Below are 17,940 nucleotides of genomic sequence, written 5' to 3'. Positions count from 1 at the left end.
CAAAGTTAGTTTATATTACATTTGATTTATCCAAAATGTTTTTTAAAAATAGTTTTTTGTGTTCTTTTAATGTATATACATTGGAGAAAAATTCTAGTATAAAATTGATCAAATACAGGAAAAGCGGACTCACTGTCTCACGAATGATTGACTAATACTACTAGCACGGTTCCTAACTACAGTATCATTTACGTATACTACTAGAATTCAATTAAATTATTATTTACATATTCATGGATAGTGTAATATATAGATAGTGTATAGGAAGCCGAAAATGTATAAAAATATTTCGAATTAATTTCAAACTATGGTAATTCCTAATTAATGATACGAAAACAAATATCACGAGTAATTAACTGTTAATATTAAGAATTACGTGAATTAGAAAATCAATAATATCGCAGGTGTAATGCATGGATTCGTTATTTGTTATAAATAATTAAGAGCTTCATTGTCCCGTGTAATTTATAATTCAAAGAGAGGTTCCCGCGTTTCTTTATTGCTGTCGCGGGAGTAACATAATTATTATTCACGCTTAAAGCTACATGGTTTTACAAAGCTCGTGAATAATTGCCACATTCAAGTGATAGCAAAATTAATCTACGTTCATTTTTTTAACGTCGTAATTTTCTACCAATACTACCTTCATCGTCAGTACTACCTTCAATATCATTTTTCTTCCTATATCTATGAACAATGAGTGCCTTCGATCTAAGACAAACGTTTTACCTTTTTAACGTTGATTAATAATATCTCCATATTACAATACCGTACGAAAGTTTCATGATAATTAATTTTACGAACACTTTTCACCAAATTTTTACAATTAAAATAAAATTTACATATCAAATTATTTAGACATCGTATAAATTTCTCTAGCCTCCAAAAACATAACAATAATAATCTAAAACCGCATAATTTTCTACAAATCGAAACATCGTCCATTCGAAACGATTTACCAACGAACATTTCCACCAACCAATCAATTAACCATCTTATCCACCACATATACCAAGAATCCTCGAGCACCAGAATCAATCACTCCCATCAAAACCCACTCATCCCACACGACCAAACTAAACGTCTCAAACCCGAAACAAGTCCGTGGTAATAATTTTTCATACCCTACGAACATCGACGGAACGATAAATTTCGCCATTCGAAATCGCGAGGCTTCGCCGATAGCCTGAATGCTCTGTATCAACGAGTAGGGCGAGGAAAAGGGTTGGGGGTGTGACGAGTGGAGGGGGTTAAAAATATACTTCGCGGCAATAATCGGGATGCAGGGACAAAACAGAGGAAGGCAGAGCAGATAGGTAGTCCGATGGAAGTTCCGGTTGATCGAGCATTTTCCATTGCTGCCATGACAGGGAACACGGACGCGTCGATGCTGAGCCCGTTGCTGCTGGGCCTGGCGGCAACAGCGACCCTTTTGGCCCTGGCCGTAGCCGGGATCCTGGCGGCGCTCTACCGGAAGCACTCGAACGGCCGGCCCGGAAGTCCAAAGCACGCTCCCATCGTGTGCGAGCCACCTAATGCAGGTGCAACTACTCCGGTACACCCCCAGACCAAGCAGGCGGTCGATGACATCGATCCGGACATCATACCCAACGAGTATGGTGAGTCTACGGGTTTCCGATTGTTCGAAACGTGCGCCAAATTACGGCCTACGTGCACACTAGGCGGCAGTAAAAGCGAATACGTATACGTATGCATGTATAACGGGTGCTCTTTGGATTCACGCGTGAGAATGAGAAATTTTGTGTAAAAAATTTATTTATTCATTAAATAAATATTTATTTTAAAGACAACGAAAAGATTTTATATATGTAAATGGAAGTTTCATTTTATAACAGGCAAAGATTGTTTATGTTAGAGGCAAAGAAATAATTGAAATTTTGTTACACGAGTCTCTTTATGTAACAAAAATATTGAAATTTTATGTATGCGAGTAAAAATTTGTTTATGTGTCAGGCAAAGATTATTTATTTTAGACACAAAGAAAATATTGAAATTTTATACGGGCAGAAACTTGTTTAGTTGACAGACAAAGGAAAAATTTAAATTTTATGCAAATAAAACTCTGACTTTTTAATTAATTGGGAAAAATTTTATTTTAAAGAAGAAATGATAAAAATTGCTTTAGAAGCAAAGAAAAAGTTTCAGTTTGCTATAAATAATAATCTTTAAGCGCGAATACGTATGCGTAAGAGTATATAACGGGTGTACTGAAGTTTGCTCAGTGAACTTCGATTATTTGTTGACAAATGTAGGACTGAAATTCAATACAAATCGAAGTCCATAATCCAAATACGTTTATGAGCTTTCTCACAGACTTCGAACACGTATGAATATAGATCAAATTTATTTCATTACGATTTTCACTAATTTTATCTCACGCGATATCGATTCTCGCAACCAATACAGTTGGAGCAGATATTTCTGTAGCATTTCAAACTACGAGAAATAGCATCATTTTACCTTTCACGCTCCCAGGAGTTCCTAGTTTCTGTTCAAACTTTTTCACAAAACATTTATAAACTTTTGCTACACGACCTTTCAGTTTCATTTTTGCCTTATCTGAACAATCTAACAAAGTTTATACGGAAAAATGTAATTAAACGTCTGCGGAATATTAAATACTAGCGTGTCAATCGCAATTTTCAATTTTCTATGAAACTGTTTCATAAAGCATTTATAAACTTCTCCATCACACGATACTTCGATCACATTTTTATTTTTAAACTGTCGAAACTTATTCGAAAGTGTGGAACTGAAACGAAAGTTATTATCTCGTATCACTCGTGTTTCCAATTCTGTCCTCCATTTTTTAAACTAAAACTAGCACTCTGCAGTGCACACCTAAATATACTATACGAAACCAGAAACTGAAAAAGCACGATGATATAAATTTTAAACGCAATTTCATGTTTTCGGTAATTGAAACCAGTTGTTTTAACTGGTTTGGTAGATCCGACACTGTTTCTAAAATTTTCTCTCACGTGAATATTGATCTCACTTTTACCTAATTTGAACATACCATGAAGATCATTGAGAGAACTTTCGGACACCCGATATGTACACACGTACACACGTATGCAGCACGGTTCATGCAACATTATGCGGCTACGTTTTTCGTTCCATCGCGATACAAAGTCGTTCAACTCCGTCATGCGATATTTTAATCCTTTTCGTCCGTTATTTACGGCTTTATTGGTTGTTTAATTGCACGTCTTCGGCACGATCGGCAGCTGTGATTCACGTAAGTGGAACAATCGTTGGCCGATTACCGGTGGCTCTCGCGTGCGTGTGCAGGTACGTACGTGTGCAACGTGCAATTTCTTGAATTATCGACGTGGTTTGTTCTATTTTCGTTTTAATCGTCCATTGGGAAAACGTATGGGCTATTTCCATGTTTGGTTCAACGCAGGAATTCGAATGGAATATTTAGAGAATATTCTTTGTTCTTGGTAATTCAAATCTCCCGCCTACAATGATCGAAATGGCTTCTCAACAGTGTCTCCCTCTAGTGGCGACGGTTGTACTGTGCATGCCTCACAAGAAGTCCCGTAGACAAGAAACCCTTTGCACTATAATAACGATTCTAACTCGTCACGAATTCGTGTGAAATTGTATGATTATAAAAGTATACTAATCTCGTGACTACAGTCATAATTCACACGTTTTAATATGCATGGAATTCGAAGAATCTCTAAAATTTTTATCCAATTTTGTCGTGAATGGAATACATAGTATAGTGATCAACCGAAATTAAATACTGCTTTAATGTATAATTTTTCATAATTAAATAGTAATGCAAGAGTTAATTTTCAATTGGCGAAGCATTACAAATTATTATATTTGCAATGAAATTACAGAAAAATACATTTTCCTTTAAGTTATTAATTAGAAATGTATTTTTTCTGTAAATTGTCACAGTGTAATAAAATCACGTGGCAAATAAATAATGAATGCTATATTATATTATGTATACTATAGCAATTGCAAGTTAAGTGGTTGGTCAGACCGATCACACGTCCCAGTTATAGTACGTGACAAAGATAGGATGCATAGATGGCGCAATCGAGTTCTACTACCTCTGTGTCAACTCCGGAGACTCCTTGTGAGGCACAAACAGTACTTCCCTTTATATCACCTTCGTGATTATATATATTTCCCTTCGATTGTGAATAAATCTGACTTTTTCTTCGTCGATCGTCGTTTATTTCTAACCAATATTTAAAATAGCTATTCGATCAAATTGTTATTATTTTCGAAGCATCGAGTCTTCTTCTCTCGTCAGATCGTTCGACCGGAAGTGGAAAACCTGCGGTTTATTTTATTCCGATACTCGCTCTTTGCTGATTGCAAAAGCTTGATGAAGTTGTGTTACATCTGTCAACTGAAGAATCTTTTTACTCGTTGCGCTTTGATTTCAATGAGTCGTTTAAATTGGAACGATAAAAAGGTAGAGGAATTTGCGGTCTTCTCTTTTAAATACATGACATTGATACATTTGTCAATGTATGTTGCAACGTAGAATTCCTCGAAACAAACAGTGAGGCACTCCTGGCAATTAACTAAATAATTCTTCATTCGGAACTTTGACATTCGATTCGAATTTTTATTTCACAATCGCGTTTCGAATTTGAAGGTAGCTTTAATATTAAAATGCGAATTTAATTAGCGAAATAAATGCGTTTCTGTTCAAAATACAGTGACTTCTAAACCTACATGTATACACATCCTTGATACGTCAATTTTTGTGAGGTTTCAAGGCGTTTCAAGATTTCGACGTTTTGGAAAAATCAATTTAAATAGAAAAGTTTCACAAACGTGGGTTCCAGATATGCAGTACTGTAAGGAGTCACGTTTCAAATTCCAAATCACGAAAAATACTACTACAAACCTCGATATACATAAAATGAAAAGATAAAAGAATTTACGGTGTTTCCTTTCAAATATCGTGATTTAAATTTCACAATCAGCTCACTGTCACTTGAATTAAAATTTCGTACGCATTTCGAATGTTCTAAAAAGTCGTTTAATTTCACATAGTCCTTTGTTCACAACTGCAACATTCAATTTCTATTTTCATCCCGCAGCCACGTTCGAACTCTGGCGCAAATTTGTTTAATTTTTGGAACACGCGTTGAGCGAAGAAAAATAAAAAGTATAAAGATCGACAGAAACGCGATTGTCGTCTGTCCCCATTAAAATGCACGGAAATGTCAATGGCGATTGCTTTGGCGTTCTTTTTCCATCAAAGATATTTCCGCGTCGCGTAACAATGGATTTCGAAATGCATTGTCAGGTTAAACTGATACACTTCGATACACATTAATAAATCGGAAATGTGATGCCTTTATCCATAATGAATAACGATCAGCGTGTACTCGCCAAATTTCTACATTATTATCTCAGTATTAACGCGAACGGAAGTAAGCAATCGGTGTCGATAGCTTTGTACGTGTCAAAAGAAAAATTAACGAAATGAGAAACTGGCTTATGAGAATTTTTGAATCTTTGTTATCCTACTGTTTAGCATTAAACTATCCACAATTTGTGCGCATGCGTAATGTACGAGTTGGAGATGAGCACCTAATATTTCCTTTGCCTTTCATGACACGGGAAGTTCTCATTTTTAAATATTTTTCTAAAATATTATTAATGCCTTTTATTAGAAAAGCGTGCCTTTTGTTCTATTTTCCATGTGACAAAATTAAAAATAAATTTGTTATATTAGGACTAACAAGGCCCATTCCCGAATTCTCATTGTCCAGGAATCCAACAGATGGCGGCACACACAACTGACCGCCAAATACAAATGTACATACTACTCGCAGCACATAGATTCGAAGATACTCTTTCGAAAAATTATAAGAAAAAATCTAAATCTAGTAGTCTTCGAGTAGTCCACTGTCTACTTGAACTTCCTCATTTCGTTTGTTCCAAAATTATTCCAAATTGCACTCCGTCGTATTATCTTCTTAACACTTTAATGGCCGCACGTTTACATAGTCAAACGTTGCCAGGGGTCGGCAGTATTTTTGAAGAATTAATTTAAAAAAGCTCTATTTAAAATTCACGAAATAATACAACATGTGCGAACATACGCATAAAACAAAAAACGATGACAATTTAACAACAAATTTAATATTTTTCCTTTGTGTGATAATTATTAATCGGCGATAGCATCACACACATGTTGTGTGATCGGACGTTAAAGTGTTAATTACTTATATTTTGCGGTCTTCGAAGAAAATAGGATATTAAATCGTTTACTGCAAAAGAAAAATGGAATATTGCTTTACACGTATTAGGAAGAAAATTTTTTCCTGCAGAGTACATGGAGTAAAACCGTGGTCTGTTCATAAACTTGCCGTTGTATAGCATGCGCGGAGACCGCTCTCGTGTAGATTTAATCGACTAATCTACTTAGCGGACGCGGAACTTTGAATGGCTTCGTTCGAATCTGTTCTCAGAGAGAAGACCTCTAACGTACACCCCGATATATAAGACACCGCCGCAACGGAGAAAGAAGGATCGAGTCGTGGACGAGGCGATCTCGCCTGAGAAAAGGCCGATCGTGCAGCACGGCCTGGATCTACCCCCGGACCCGATGTTGACCGACTGTCTACCAACCCCGACCATAAATTATCCCCAGAACCACGTGTCCCAGGCGAACGCTTACAGCAATCCACCCACAATGGCGGACTTCAAGCAGATGGCTTACAATCAGCGAAACAACCAAAACGTGAGTGTTCGAAGAGCTTTTTTGATGGAACATAAAAATTGGACGAGCAATAATAAAAACGAAATTCGTGGAACCCGTGTTTGAAATCTGTCTTTATGAAAGAGTTAACCTCTGGAAATAGTCAACCCTCTAACACGATCGATTCGTTTCGTGTTGCGTCGAAAACGTGTTCAAAGGAACCTTTAAATTTTTATTTTACCTCCGAGCGAAATAAACTTTCTTTCCGATGCTTTTGTTTCCCTTTTCCTTTTCCGTTGCTTTGTCAGATATTATAAAAATGTATTATTAATAAATTTTCATACGTTAATATCACCATTCGCCATTTTTCTTGACCTGCTTTCCAATCGACGATTGTTAAACGTAAGTACCAAAAGATCTCGGTTACCTCGAATGCTAAATTCATATTTTCGACCGCCTTTGCGATACATTTTCCAAGTTTCAGCTCATAAAAAAGTTTCGCGAATATTGCAATGATTCACGAGCTCAAATAACCAAGTTCTAATCGGTTCTTAACATTCAACAAACGCGTGCTATATAAAATTTCCAACTTATGGCGCGCTTTATAATAATCAAATCTCGCGCGAAATTCAATTTATGCTAATTTAGAACCTGGAAAAAATACGGAGTACCTGCAGCCATCCTCTGTAAAAATTATTTTGTCAAAAATTAATTTCTAAATACCAGTTAATTTTACTTTATCTAAGTTGATTGCTCGTTGTGTTAAAAAATGTTTTATACACAAAAAATTACAGAATCCCATATAGAAAAAGAATTTACATTTATATGTGTCGTCATGGTGAGCGTATTAAAAAAATAATTCATAATTGGAAACATTTTTGATACAATCAGCAATTAACGAGTAATTTTCTTTCACATATTAAAATCGAGCACTCTGTATATCGAATAATTATGGATATCATAAATTTTACTTTATTAACACGTTAACAGCCATATAAGTTTTACACGCGTCACGGTAGAATTTTCATTATGATACACTGTACTATCCAATTTGTAAAATACATACATCATGTGCTCGTTAAAACCCATAACCGTTGAATAGTGTTTTTTATTTCATAAAAATTTCCAGTTACCTGCGTCGTTTGAAATTTTTCCGTCGACGATATTTATTTCCCTCTACCCGCCTAAACGATGAACAATGCGTCCTCCTCTGAAACGAAATTCCAGCCTCGAGTGATCAACGTCGTTGTCGGGACATTAATAATACCTTATTAATTATACTTTATTCCAATTTCACCTTATACACACAGAGCCCCCGGAGGAAACTCAAACATCCGAGAAAAATAAACAAATTTCCGAGAAATTCGAAACTTCGAAACTTCAAATATTAACATTACAATCGTGACGGTGGATTCCGCTGAAAACTCAGATTCGCTCTATTCAAATGAGATTCCCCGAAATTCTTCCACGGAGATACTGCCGCGAACGCAACGGTTCGCGACTCGCTAACGTTCCCCGACGGAAAATTCCAAAAAAGTCGAAGAGAGAGTAAACCAAGCTGGAAGGAGAGTACGAAACATCTTCGGGACCAGCCGAGATTTCATTTTCAACCCTCTGCAGCCTCCCTGCGGCATTCCATGGACATTCCCGTGCGGCGCGGAAAGGACGGAAAGCGTGGCCGATATCCCGGAAGCGGAAACGATCGATCGACCACGCGGCCGTATAAATCATTCCGACAATTAGCCCCGTAAACTCATTACGGTCTGTAAATTTAATCGGGTCCCTTTTTTAGCGATATCTAATAGAGTGTATTTAGTCGAAGCCGTTTGATTAATGAGAAGCAATTAACGCTTCCCCTAGCCGGCGCAGGACAGTCTGGCAAAGGAAAGGGTAGCAACAGGGGACGGTTATAGGGGGGAAGCAAGCGAATTACCGAACGAACGATCGATAAAACGTGATACAATATTCAACAGGGATGATCGCGTTCCTTTTTCTCGCCCGCAGAAAGTAATACGATCGATCCCCACCCCCACCCACCCCCGCCCCATTGTCACGATCTTCGCCATTTCTCTCGCAAGCAAACCGACAAGCTTGTTTTAAATATTCCAAGTTTCGAAGACCACCATTCCACTTTATCTTTTCCGGTTTAGCGAAGCCTTGGGTTATCTGCGCTTCCGCGAGTTTAATTACGTCGAAGTTTCCTCGATAATTCGAGAGGGCCAGTCCAACGATGCCGCGTAACTCCGTCTTGAACTCGACTTCCGTTTCCCTTCGACGGCCGTTTCCCTTCGACGGCCGGTCGCCTTCCATTTAAGTGTCTGAATAATTTTAATACCGATCCCGGGGCCCGACCGCCTACAACCGGTTACTCGCCCGCTCTTCATTAACCCGCCCGATATTCCTCCTCGATGTTTTCGTTCCTCTGTTTTTGTTTTCCTCACGGAATTACGTAACCCGCCGCGGTTTTCGATTATTTTCCACGTCGCTCGCGCCCAACCCCACGCCCCCCTGCGAAGCTCGGCTGTTCCATTATTAATTCCGACCCCGAATTTGCAATTTTCACAAGTATCGATGCATTTGCATTTACCGTTCTCTCCCTTTTTTCCCCCCCTCTTTCCAATTTTCTGTCCTGCTCCGCCGTTAGCGCGCGTTTTCCACCGGCGGTATCGTAAATCGAAAGTTTCGCTTATTTTCCGAACGAGCAGTTTATGCAGCTTCCGGGATGCGATATATAGATTATATCGATCCCGGGTCCGTTTTAACGTGGCCGATTTTTGCATCGATAATTCGGTTTTAAGTGCCGCGATGTTACACGGACGAGCATGGATGGGAGTCTCGGTATGGTTGACACGGGTTCGCAAGGGGGTTCCGAGGCGAGTCTGTAAGTCCAATTACGCGGGGCAACCATGTTGCTCGGAACGTTGCGCGCTCGATTAATGGAGTGTAACCGATCTCTTGTTTAGAACACGGTTTAACGATATGTGCAAACACGCATAAGCATTTGTAGGATGTTTGACGAGTACGGTGTCGGGGGAGAATTGTTGCGGGAACGGTTGGTAAAATTGATAGACGGTACGCGAGTACAGGTATCGATATTGGTAATAGCGTTAGCTGTTCACTCGTTCCATTTAATTGACTAATCCCTAGACTATTAAAATCTCTTGAGTCGACTAGAGGACTGTAGACCAATAATTGCCGCGGGTAAATTATTTCGCGACACTTCGGTGATGTATAATGCGATGCAATATTATAAGAACAAATAAAATTTTTAAAATGCACTGCATGTTTCAGACAGGGTAATTAAAAAATGCTGAAAGTGTCATGCGAGCAATAGCATAATCGATTCTACGCGAAAAAATAAGACGAAAATGTGAAAAAATATTTTCCTGCGTGGCTTCGTTTTTGAGAAAACTGATTTTAAATATTCGTTGGATGGCGGTTGATACGAATAGCTATAATTTAAGGGTAAAATGTTAATTAAGAAGACCGATGCAGTGTAATATTTTTCACTGAAAATATTTATAAACACATTCCTGAGTGGGGATATTAAAATACAACGAAATCTGTTAAATCGAAACATAATTAGACGCGCGATTGTTGAACACATACAGGGTGTCCCAAAAAACGAGTACACACTTTAATATCTTATTCTTTCTAATTTATTTTTTCTTTTCTAGGTACAACCCATTTGAAATAATGACTGATTTTAAACTAGACTTTTAAAAACGTAATGAAAAATTAAATCTTTTGCATAAACGTAAGGAAAAAATAAAAATTGTTTTTATAATCACGCAAAGTGTGTATACATTTCTTTGGGACTTATGTGAAGTCATTTTTCTCGAAAACGAAGGTTTGTATAAAAAAATTTTATTTTATGTTTCCTAGTTATTGTTTGATGTAGAATTATCCTCCTTTCGACTGTACCAATTTTCGAGCAGATTATAAATTTTATTTCGGTATTTGCGATGGTCTCAAAGAAAAATTTCAACAATTTATTTGGACCTCTACGCGTTGCTTTGTCACATTTAATTTAACGAATTTTAAATATTCGGTTGAAAGGAAAATATAGAAGCGAGTTTTGCCGGGAATTATTTGCAAGGGGGTTGATAAGTAACGACTCATAAAAACGAAGTTCATTTATTTTCAATTTTAAAACCTGTTTTGGAATATCTTTGAAATATTAAACGAAAACAGAGCGCGTTGACGTAATATGGAAACGTGCAAACTCAATTAACATTGAAAAAACAGGTTAGAAAAAGCGCATTTATCTTTCAGAAGAGTCTCCAAGGACGTGGACTAACCTTCCGCAAGGCATTTAACGTTTCACGCTCCCGACGCAATTAACTGGAACTCAATTTTAGCGAATGTTTACATCCTTCGGAAAGCGTTAAAGAAGATAATTAATCTCTCTCCGTGGCATCGTAAACCGGTTAAGCGCTAATTTCTGCCGAACTGGACAGCCATTCGAATTCGTAATTGCATAATTATCACTTCCGTGGGAAACGTGCAGTTCTCTGGTTCAAGTGGTGTTTATCGATATGTTTCACGTTATTAAGCACCCTATTTGTACCTTTGAAACACGGCAAGTCCCAAATTTGCGTAAATCCTCGTGAAGCACTTAAATCTTGTTTTCCTATTAAGGATTTCGATAATTTCTATTCGCTAAAAATTTTTCCCTATTTTTGCTTTCATTTAATTCAAAAATTGAATCCTCTCACTACATTTCCTATATCTTACGTTTCTCTTTCTTGTACTTTTACTGTTTTATATTTTATTTTACAAGTGTAATATTGGTTCTTGAATGCTTTTAATACTAATACGTATTTTAAGGTTTTTAAAAAATTCATTAAAATTCTGAAATTTTACACATGTAATATAGGTATCTATTTTTTCTAAGATTTGTGCGAAATTCAATTTTTTTCTAAACGCAATTATCTTTCTACCTTGTATTCATCAACTTTTTAACAAACCTTATTATTTATTCCTGCTTCATTTATCAAATCTGATTCTTCATTATTTACGTATATTTATACTCCTTCTTCATAGTAACAAGTTCATAGTACTTCGAAACTGACCTTATCGATCAACCCTCATCGATCATGTCATAAACCTTGTCCAATTCGAAGAAATGCATATTCTCGATGCCTCGCGTCCCAGCAAAGCCACTTGGGTTCAAAGCACTGACACAAACTGCCTCGTCTATCAATCGACAAACGTCCTCATTCTATATTCACACTCACTACCTCTACCAATTTTCTAAAAAGAGGAACGTTTAAAAAAATGAAGAGGTTACGGTCTTCCAACAGCCAGGTCTTTAGGGCCAAAACAATTCGGCATTGGAATTTTCCTGTCTATGCCTTCTGCATGTTTGAAAACTTTCTCTTTTATTATGACATCTCATGCCGCGGAACACGAGAATCCGCGAGAACCCTAATTTAACGAAATTAGGCGACGGCACTTAAGACTTGGCTGTCAATAGGCCTGAGAGCTCCACGTAGTCCGCACACGTTGGGGTCTACGGGCCCTAGCAAGGGGCCATAAACGGCGGAGGGGGTCACCAGCACGCGAGTGGACCCCGCGTACCTCACCTCGAAGGAGTGGATTCCCTCCACCACCGTCTTCGTTTGGCAGGACCTTCCCTTCCTTCCAGGTGACCGATTTGCGGACCAAGGGAACGCCCTTGGTCCAATTAGCCAATAATATTTGGTGAGCTCCCGATTTTCCCTAAGACCGATCTTAGGAAAATCGAGGAGAACACTTCGAAACGAAATCTCAAGGAGAACAGTTCGAGACTTCCAATCGAGACCTGAAAGAGAGCAGTTCGACGAAAACGTCAAGTCGAGATCGATTCCTATCGTCGTACCAGAGTCTAGCGTTCGACTCCAGCCGAGATCTTCCTTTTGCTCCTGATAATCGAAACAGTTGTCCAATATTAATTTGGCGGGCAACATAACGAGATCGCGAGACGGACCTACAGCCCCTCAGAATTTCCCGAAAATTCAATCGCGACGCGACAGTATACCTCTGCTTTAATATGAAGTTGAAGGTGGAGGACGAGAGGTTTTTTGGGTGAAAAGAGCACTACGTTTTCTTAGCGAGACTTTATTATGTGCGGGGGACCAGATGCGGAAAATGGAAGGCTGGCTTCTCGGGAAGAACCCGTGTCGTTGAAGAGGCGTACGCGAGCTGAACTCTTTTTCGCTATCCGTTAGACGTCGAGGTGGTCATGAGGCCCTGGTCGTAAAGACATAAACCATGCCCTCATTGAACCGCGGAAGCCTCGATGTCGCGAAGGAGTCAAAAATATATACAAGGAACCTTCGCTTTCCGCATCTGGGATGTGTCCCTACAAAATAATTTTCCGCGTGAACGATGAAAACCTGTTCTCCGAAAACGTAGAACCTTTCAACTGATTGCAGGTGTACTACAGTCTCCAGAGGTCAGGCAAGGGCCTGGGGTCGATGCCGCAGAGGCCAGTCTCCTCGTCGGTGTCGGCGCAGGGGAAGTTCCATCAGCCGGAAGTGGTGACGCGCTCGAATCGAATACAAGAGAGTTGTATATAAAACTGGCCGGGGGAGAAGTCTCTCTCGACGAGCCGGGGAACTCGAGTGGCTCAGTGAGCGTTCGCGAGGAAAGCCAGTTGCGGAGGAAACGGGGAAGCCAGCATCCATTCCGCGGGAAACCGAGTCCGACTCTTCTCGCCAACTCGTCGTTGCGTCTTCCACCGTCGTCGACGCGCGAAATTTGAACGCGAGACATCGCGAGCATTCCCTACGCGGAGCGAAGCGGACTAACGAAGAGTAAAGAGCAGCAGCAGGGAAAACAGGCGGAACCGGGAAACAAAGAGGGGAAAGGTGGCAAATAATCGGCGAGAAATTGCGGGTCGTCGTGAGAGGAACGAGGACCCGCACGAGGATAGACCGGCTATCCGAGTCGCGTGCACGAGATTGGACACAAGTGGATATCGAGTTACTCGCGGAGTTAATGAAACGTGGATGATTAGACAGGGACTCGTTGCTTGATGGAGTGGATCGGATCTCGTGATAGGATTCGATCGTTCGTTCTTTTTCTACCTGCAGATTTTTATAACAGAGCTCTCGGCCACGTTCGCGAATGAAACGAGGACTGGGAGAATAGGAATAGGGGTTGGACGAGGGAGAAAGCCCGATTCGACGGGGTAGAGCCGACAGAGGCTACGGAGCACACGTTGGGACGCGATGTGGGGTGTCTGGCGGTCTTCGTTCCTGTTCACGGGCAAGCACGACTGGTAATGGGATCGTGCATTTTACTGTTTATATGAGATTAGTTTTTGTACAAAGGATCTATTGTAAATAGGCGAGTCAGCCTGGCCCTAGTGGATAGTCACCGATGTCCGAATTTCATTCGCTAAAAAAGTCACGTGTTAAGTCTGGCAGAGGATTGTTCGGTCACGTAAGATAAATACTCGATGGCATACGAAATAAAGAGAATACGTTTCATCTGTTTTACAGAAACCAGAGAGCCTCGCCTACTTGTCCTGCCCTCGCCTCTCCTCGTCAACCTTCTCCCGATCTTCTCTATTAAAAGAGCAGAGAAAACGTGGGCAACGAGCAGCCGAAATTTCGTTCGCACGTGAGCAGAATGACGCTGCAGCTGACCACCGGTCCTCCATTCGGGAGGAAATCTTATCCTCGTGAATCTCCGTCTGCGTTAAGACCTGGGAGCAAATTTATTCTCGCGGGATTCATCCCGATGAGTGAATTCGGTAGTTCGGTCCCGATTGGAGGATGGTCGTGTCAGGGTTAACCTTTCGTTTCGGTATAATCTGATATTTAATATCGAGTTATTATATTATCATTTTGGGGATCATTTAGCCTTCTCGAGAATTTATTTTCTTTATCGAATCGTGTACACCTACTTTGTATTATTTCCGTTCAGCTGTAAACCAGGCTGAACGTTATCGTTTGGATTCATTTTTGTTTGCTACTGTAAGTGGATGTTAAGTCAATATGTTTTGTGTATTATACCGCTTCAATATACGTTTCTTTTGTCATTTGCCTTGTTGATTTTGCCATTTATTTTATCGAGTATTACCCTTCGTTATTGCGCTTCTGTAACACGCGTTGCTGGAGACAGGTACGAGGTTTGAGGTACTTTGCTTTTCTATTGATCTACTGTGTCAGTAAAGATGGCGTTCCGTAAGGAGGAACGGAATATAATTATTCTACTCTATTTTAAATTTTTAGAAAATGACAGCGTATGTTAGACCTACACGGGCTAAGCTCTGAAACTTATAGAGCTCCTTCTACTCTTTCTGCATTTATGCAAAAATGAGCTTTTATTTGATTCGCTGAAGTATGTAGTAGTAAGGAGTGACTTTAGTTTCCTTTCTAACACGTTAAACGTCACAGTTAGTCGCCATGCAGATCCTTCTGGGCCGTACGGCCCGGCGGGGCCTGAAGGGAAAGCCTAACGCCAGTGCCTAGGGACCCACGTGGCGTTTAACGTGTTAATCATTTTGTCCCTTACAAATGACAATAGTGGTAAGATGAGAGTCCCTTTCATGACCAGGATTGTCATATGTTGTCATAAAGTGCAAGCCTCGTACTTTGTTCAGTAATGTATCTTCTAAAAACTTTTTCACCTTCCCATTATTATCGTTATTTCTATTTTTATTTGGAAGAAAGTGTATTTGAAACATCGACCAAGTCTGCCTGATGCACTCTACGAGTGCAGGATCCTGTTCAGATTACGATGCAGGTAAGTGTAATTTTATATTTATAAACTACTTCGTCTATTTTGTTCAGAAAATATGACACGTCCCTGAAAAGAGTCTAGAAAATTCTCTGGTTAAATTTATTTTTCGATCTTTTTCCTGCAAAGCTTCCACTAGCATAGTGCCAAACTGGGAAAGTCTCTAACTCTCGTTCACTCACACTGATTAACCCGCGCCGTTTATTCGTGCTCACGCACATTCTCTATTTTTCAACCTCTTTCAGGCACATTCACGCAAAACGTTGGGTATTCACTTCATTCACACGATAATCTCGAGCACTCGATTCAGACACTCTTCTATCACATCTCTGACACTCTGGACCAAGTATCCTTCATTCGCACGTTTATCTTTGTTCTCAAACACTCTTGACTCTTTCTGTGCAAATTCCATCATAGCATTCCCGCGCGCTTCTATCATAGCATAATCAAATATTCATTAAGGACATCGATCTGCTACCGTTAAAGGAATACTGACACAGTTATAGTATTGGAATATTCTGGGCAACATTTGTTAATAGTTTCAAAGATGCTTACTCTCGCGGAACAAATTGCTCAAAATATACTAACAAGTACTATGCTTCCAACATCACCAAACTGTTACCTAGCTAATTAGAACACCAGTTCTGGTTTCACGCTTCACGTCCACGCCGAAGGACGCAAACCATTAAATAACCGCGTAGCTAGCACTACACTGGCGATTTATGACACGAGAATTACCAGAAAAAGAAATGAGCATTAATCAATTGCGCTGGAAAGACGTGCCACGCTCGTCGTAATGCTTTTGTCTCAGAATCGCCAACGACGTGGTATACACGTCATCAAGCAATTGTCACATAAACACTGGACCGTTCTGGCACACGCATCTATGAATTTCTTGCCAGCGAAAGTGGTTATGAGATCACGATACAAGTACCAAGCTATGACAAAATAAAACATAAATCTGCCAAACCAAAAACCTTAATAAAAGACCCATATGAAATTACCCAGTTTCTGTCATCGATTGAAAAATTGTTGCCTCCCAATGGTGTCGTTATTCTCCAAAGTAACGTATTACTTGAAAATCAGATTACCACGAAATCTCATCCGACACACTCGATCATTGCCAATTTATCCCAGAGATATAGACAGCGTAAGCCATTGTACACCCTAGATCAAATACAGCAGGAGTCAATCTTCGTGTATCGAACCATCAGCTCGAGGACCACACGTTAACTATAATTCTAAAGGATCACGAGGAAGAAGCTCTCGCGTGTCTCCGCCATCTCCAGAGCGTTTTAAGGAAAACGGATAGCCACGTCACGGTTAGTTTTGAAGGGAGCTCGCGAAAGCGGGTTGACAAGGAGCAGAGGACGCGCCCTATTGGCGAGGGCGCATTAATTCGAGCATTTCCAGGGAATCCCGTGGCGCGACGGTGTTTGCATACATTGTGCACCTTCGGTCTTGCTAACAGGGACTAACCCGGCACACCGACGAACCCTATTATTCCATGTGCCAGCCGTGTCTCTGGGGCTGTTAAGACGACCCGTTCTCTGCACCTAACGTTCGCGCGGCCCACCCCGAGCTCCCGACTGTCACCCCATTCTACCCTGTGAATACACTATGTAATTACGATCCATCCAACCATTGTAATCCGATGATTTTGTAGTGGATACAGATGTGGCGAACGCCCATGATCGTCGTTGCTCCATCAGCGAAAGCGTCTAACGCTGACGTGTAATTGGTCCTTCGAATTTTGGATTGACTGTGCACCGTGGAACTATGCATGTGTACCGTTTGCAGGGACGTCGGAGGATGCTTGATTTTGCTTCGATGGCTCGTTTGATGGGCTATCTTCGTGTCTGTGATAATTGCTGTCTCGGGGAACGCGATTGCCACTGTGCGGGCCCTGCTTTTCCGTTTGTTGCTACTTGTTGGTGGTTGTTAATTTCACGACTTGATTTGTTTGTTGACGTAGAAGGCAGATGATAATACGAGCAAGATCAAAGGCCGTTTGTCACGAAGCGTGGATTAAATTGGAAGATTACGACAAATGGGTTCGAATAATTATTGGGGTAAGCTATTTCAAATGTTTGAAATGAGGAAATAATGTTGTTTAAGCCAGTACGAATTTTGATAACAAAAGGAAAAGAATTTTGAGATTAAGGAGAAAGAAATTTGTATAATTATTTGAAAAAAGATCCAATTTAAATGACAATTTCATGTAGATTTACCTTTATGCGTGGCTAAAAGTTACACGATAGTGTGCAGTTTTAATGAAGAGATTGAATTAAGTGGTCATTGAAGAATCTAAACATTGGATAATTAGGAGTACTCGGCACATTTTAAAAACATGCATTTGAAAATAATATATATTTTTTAATTTTTTAAATGTATTTACCTCTAACCTCACCTCGTGTTGCTGACAGTTACACGATGGTGTAAGGCGAAATTAATTGGATACTGAAGAATATAAACATCGAATAATTAGGAGC

The 17,940-nt window shown here is 39.8% G+C and overlaps 1 protein-coding gene across 1 annotated transcript in view; it reads left to right on the top strand.

Moving 5' to 3' along the window:
- The window catches only part of LOC108553011 (hemicentin-1), a 123,674-nt gene extending 110,396 nt beyond the window's left edge, over positions 1 to 13,278 (top strand). Inside the window, exons 9-11 of the mRNA XM_017907752.1 lie at positions 1,371 to 1,619; positions 6,486 to 6,757; positions 13,135 to 13,278. Of these exons, the coding sequence (XP_017763241.1) occupies positions 1,371 to 1,619; positions 6,486 to 6,757; positions 13,135 to 13,278 (665 nt within the window). The remainder of the gene's footprint in view (positions 1 to 1,370; positions 1,620 to 6,485; positions 6,758 to 13,134) is intronic.
- Positions 13,279 to 17,940: the final 4,662 nt, after the last annotated feature.

This window comes from Eufriesea mexicana, unplaced genomic scaffold, assembly GCF_001483705.2.
Source record: "Eufriesea mexicana isolate 0111107269 unplaced genomic scaffold, ASM148370v2 scaffold8845, whole genome shotgun sequence".
Lineage (NCBI taxonomy): Eukaryota > Metazoa > Arthropoda > Insecta > Hymenoptera > Apidae > Eufriesea > Eufriesea mexicana.
Note: the sequence above shows the minus strand (reverse complement) of the source record. Positions and strands in the feature narration are given on the sequence as shown.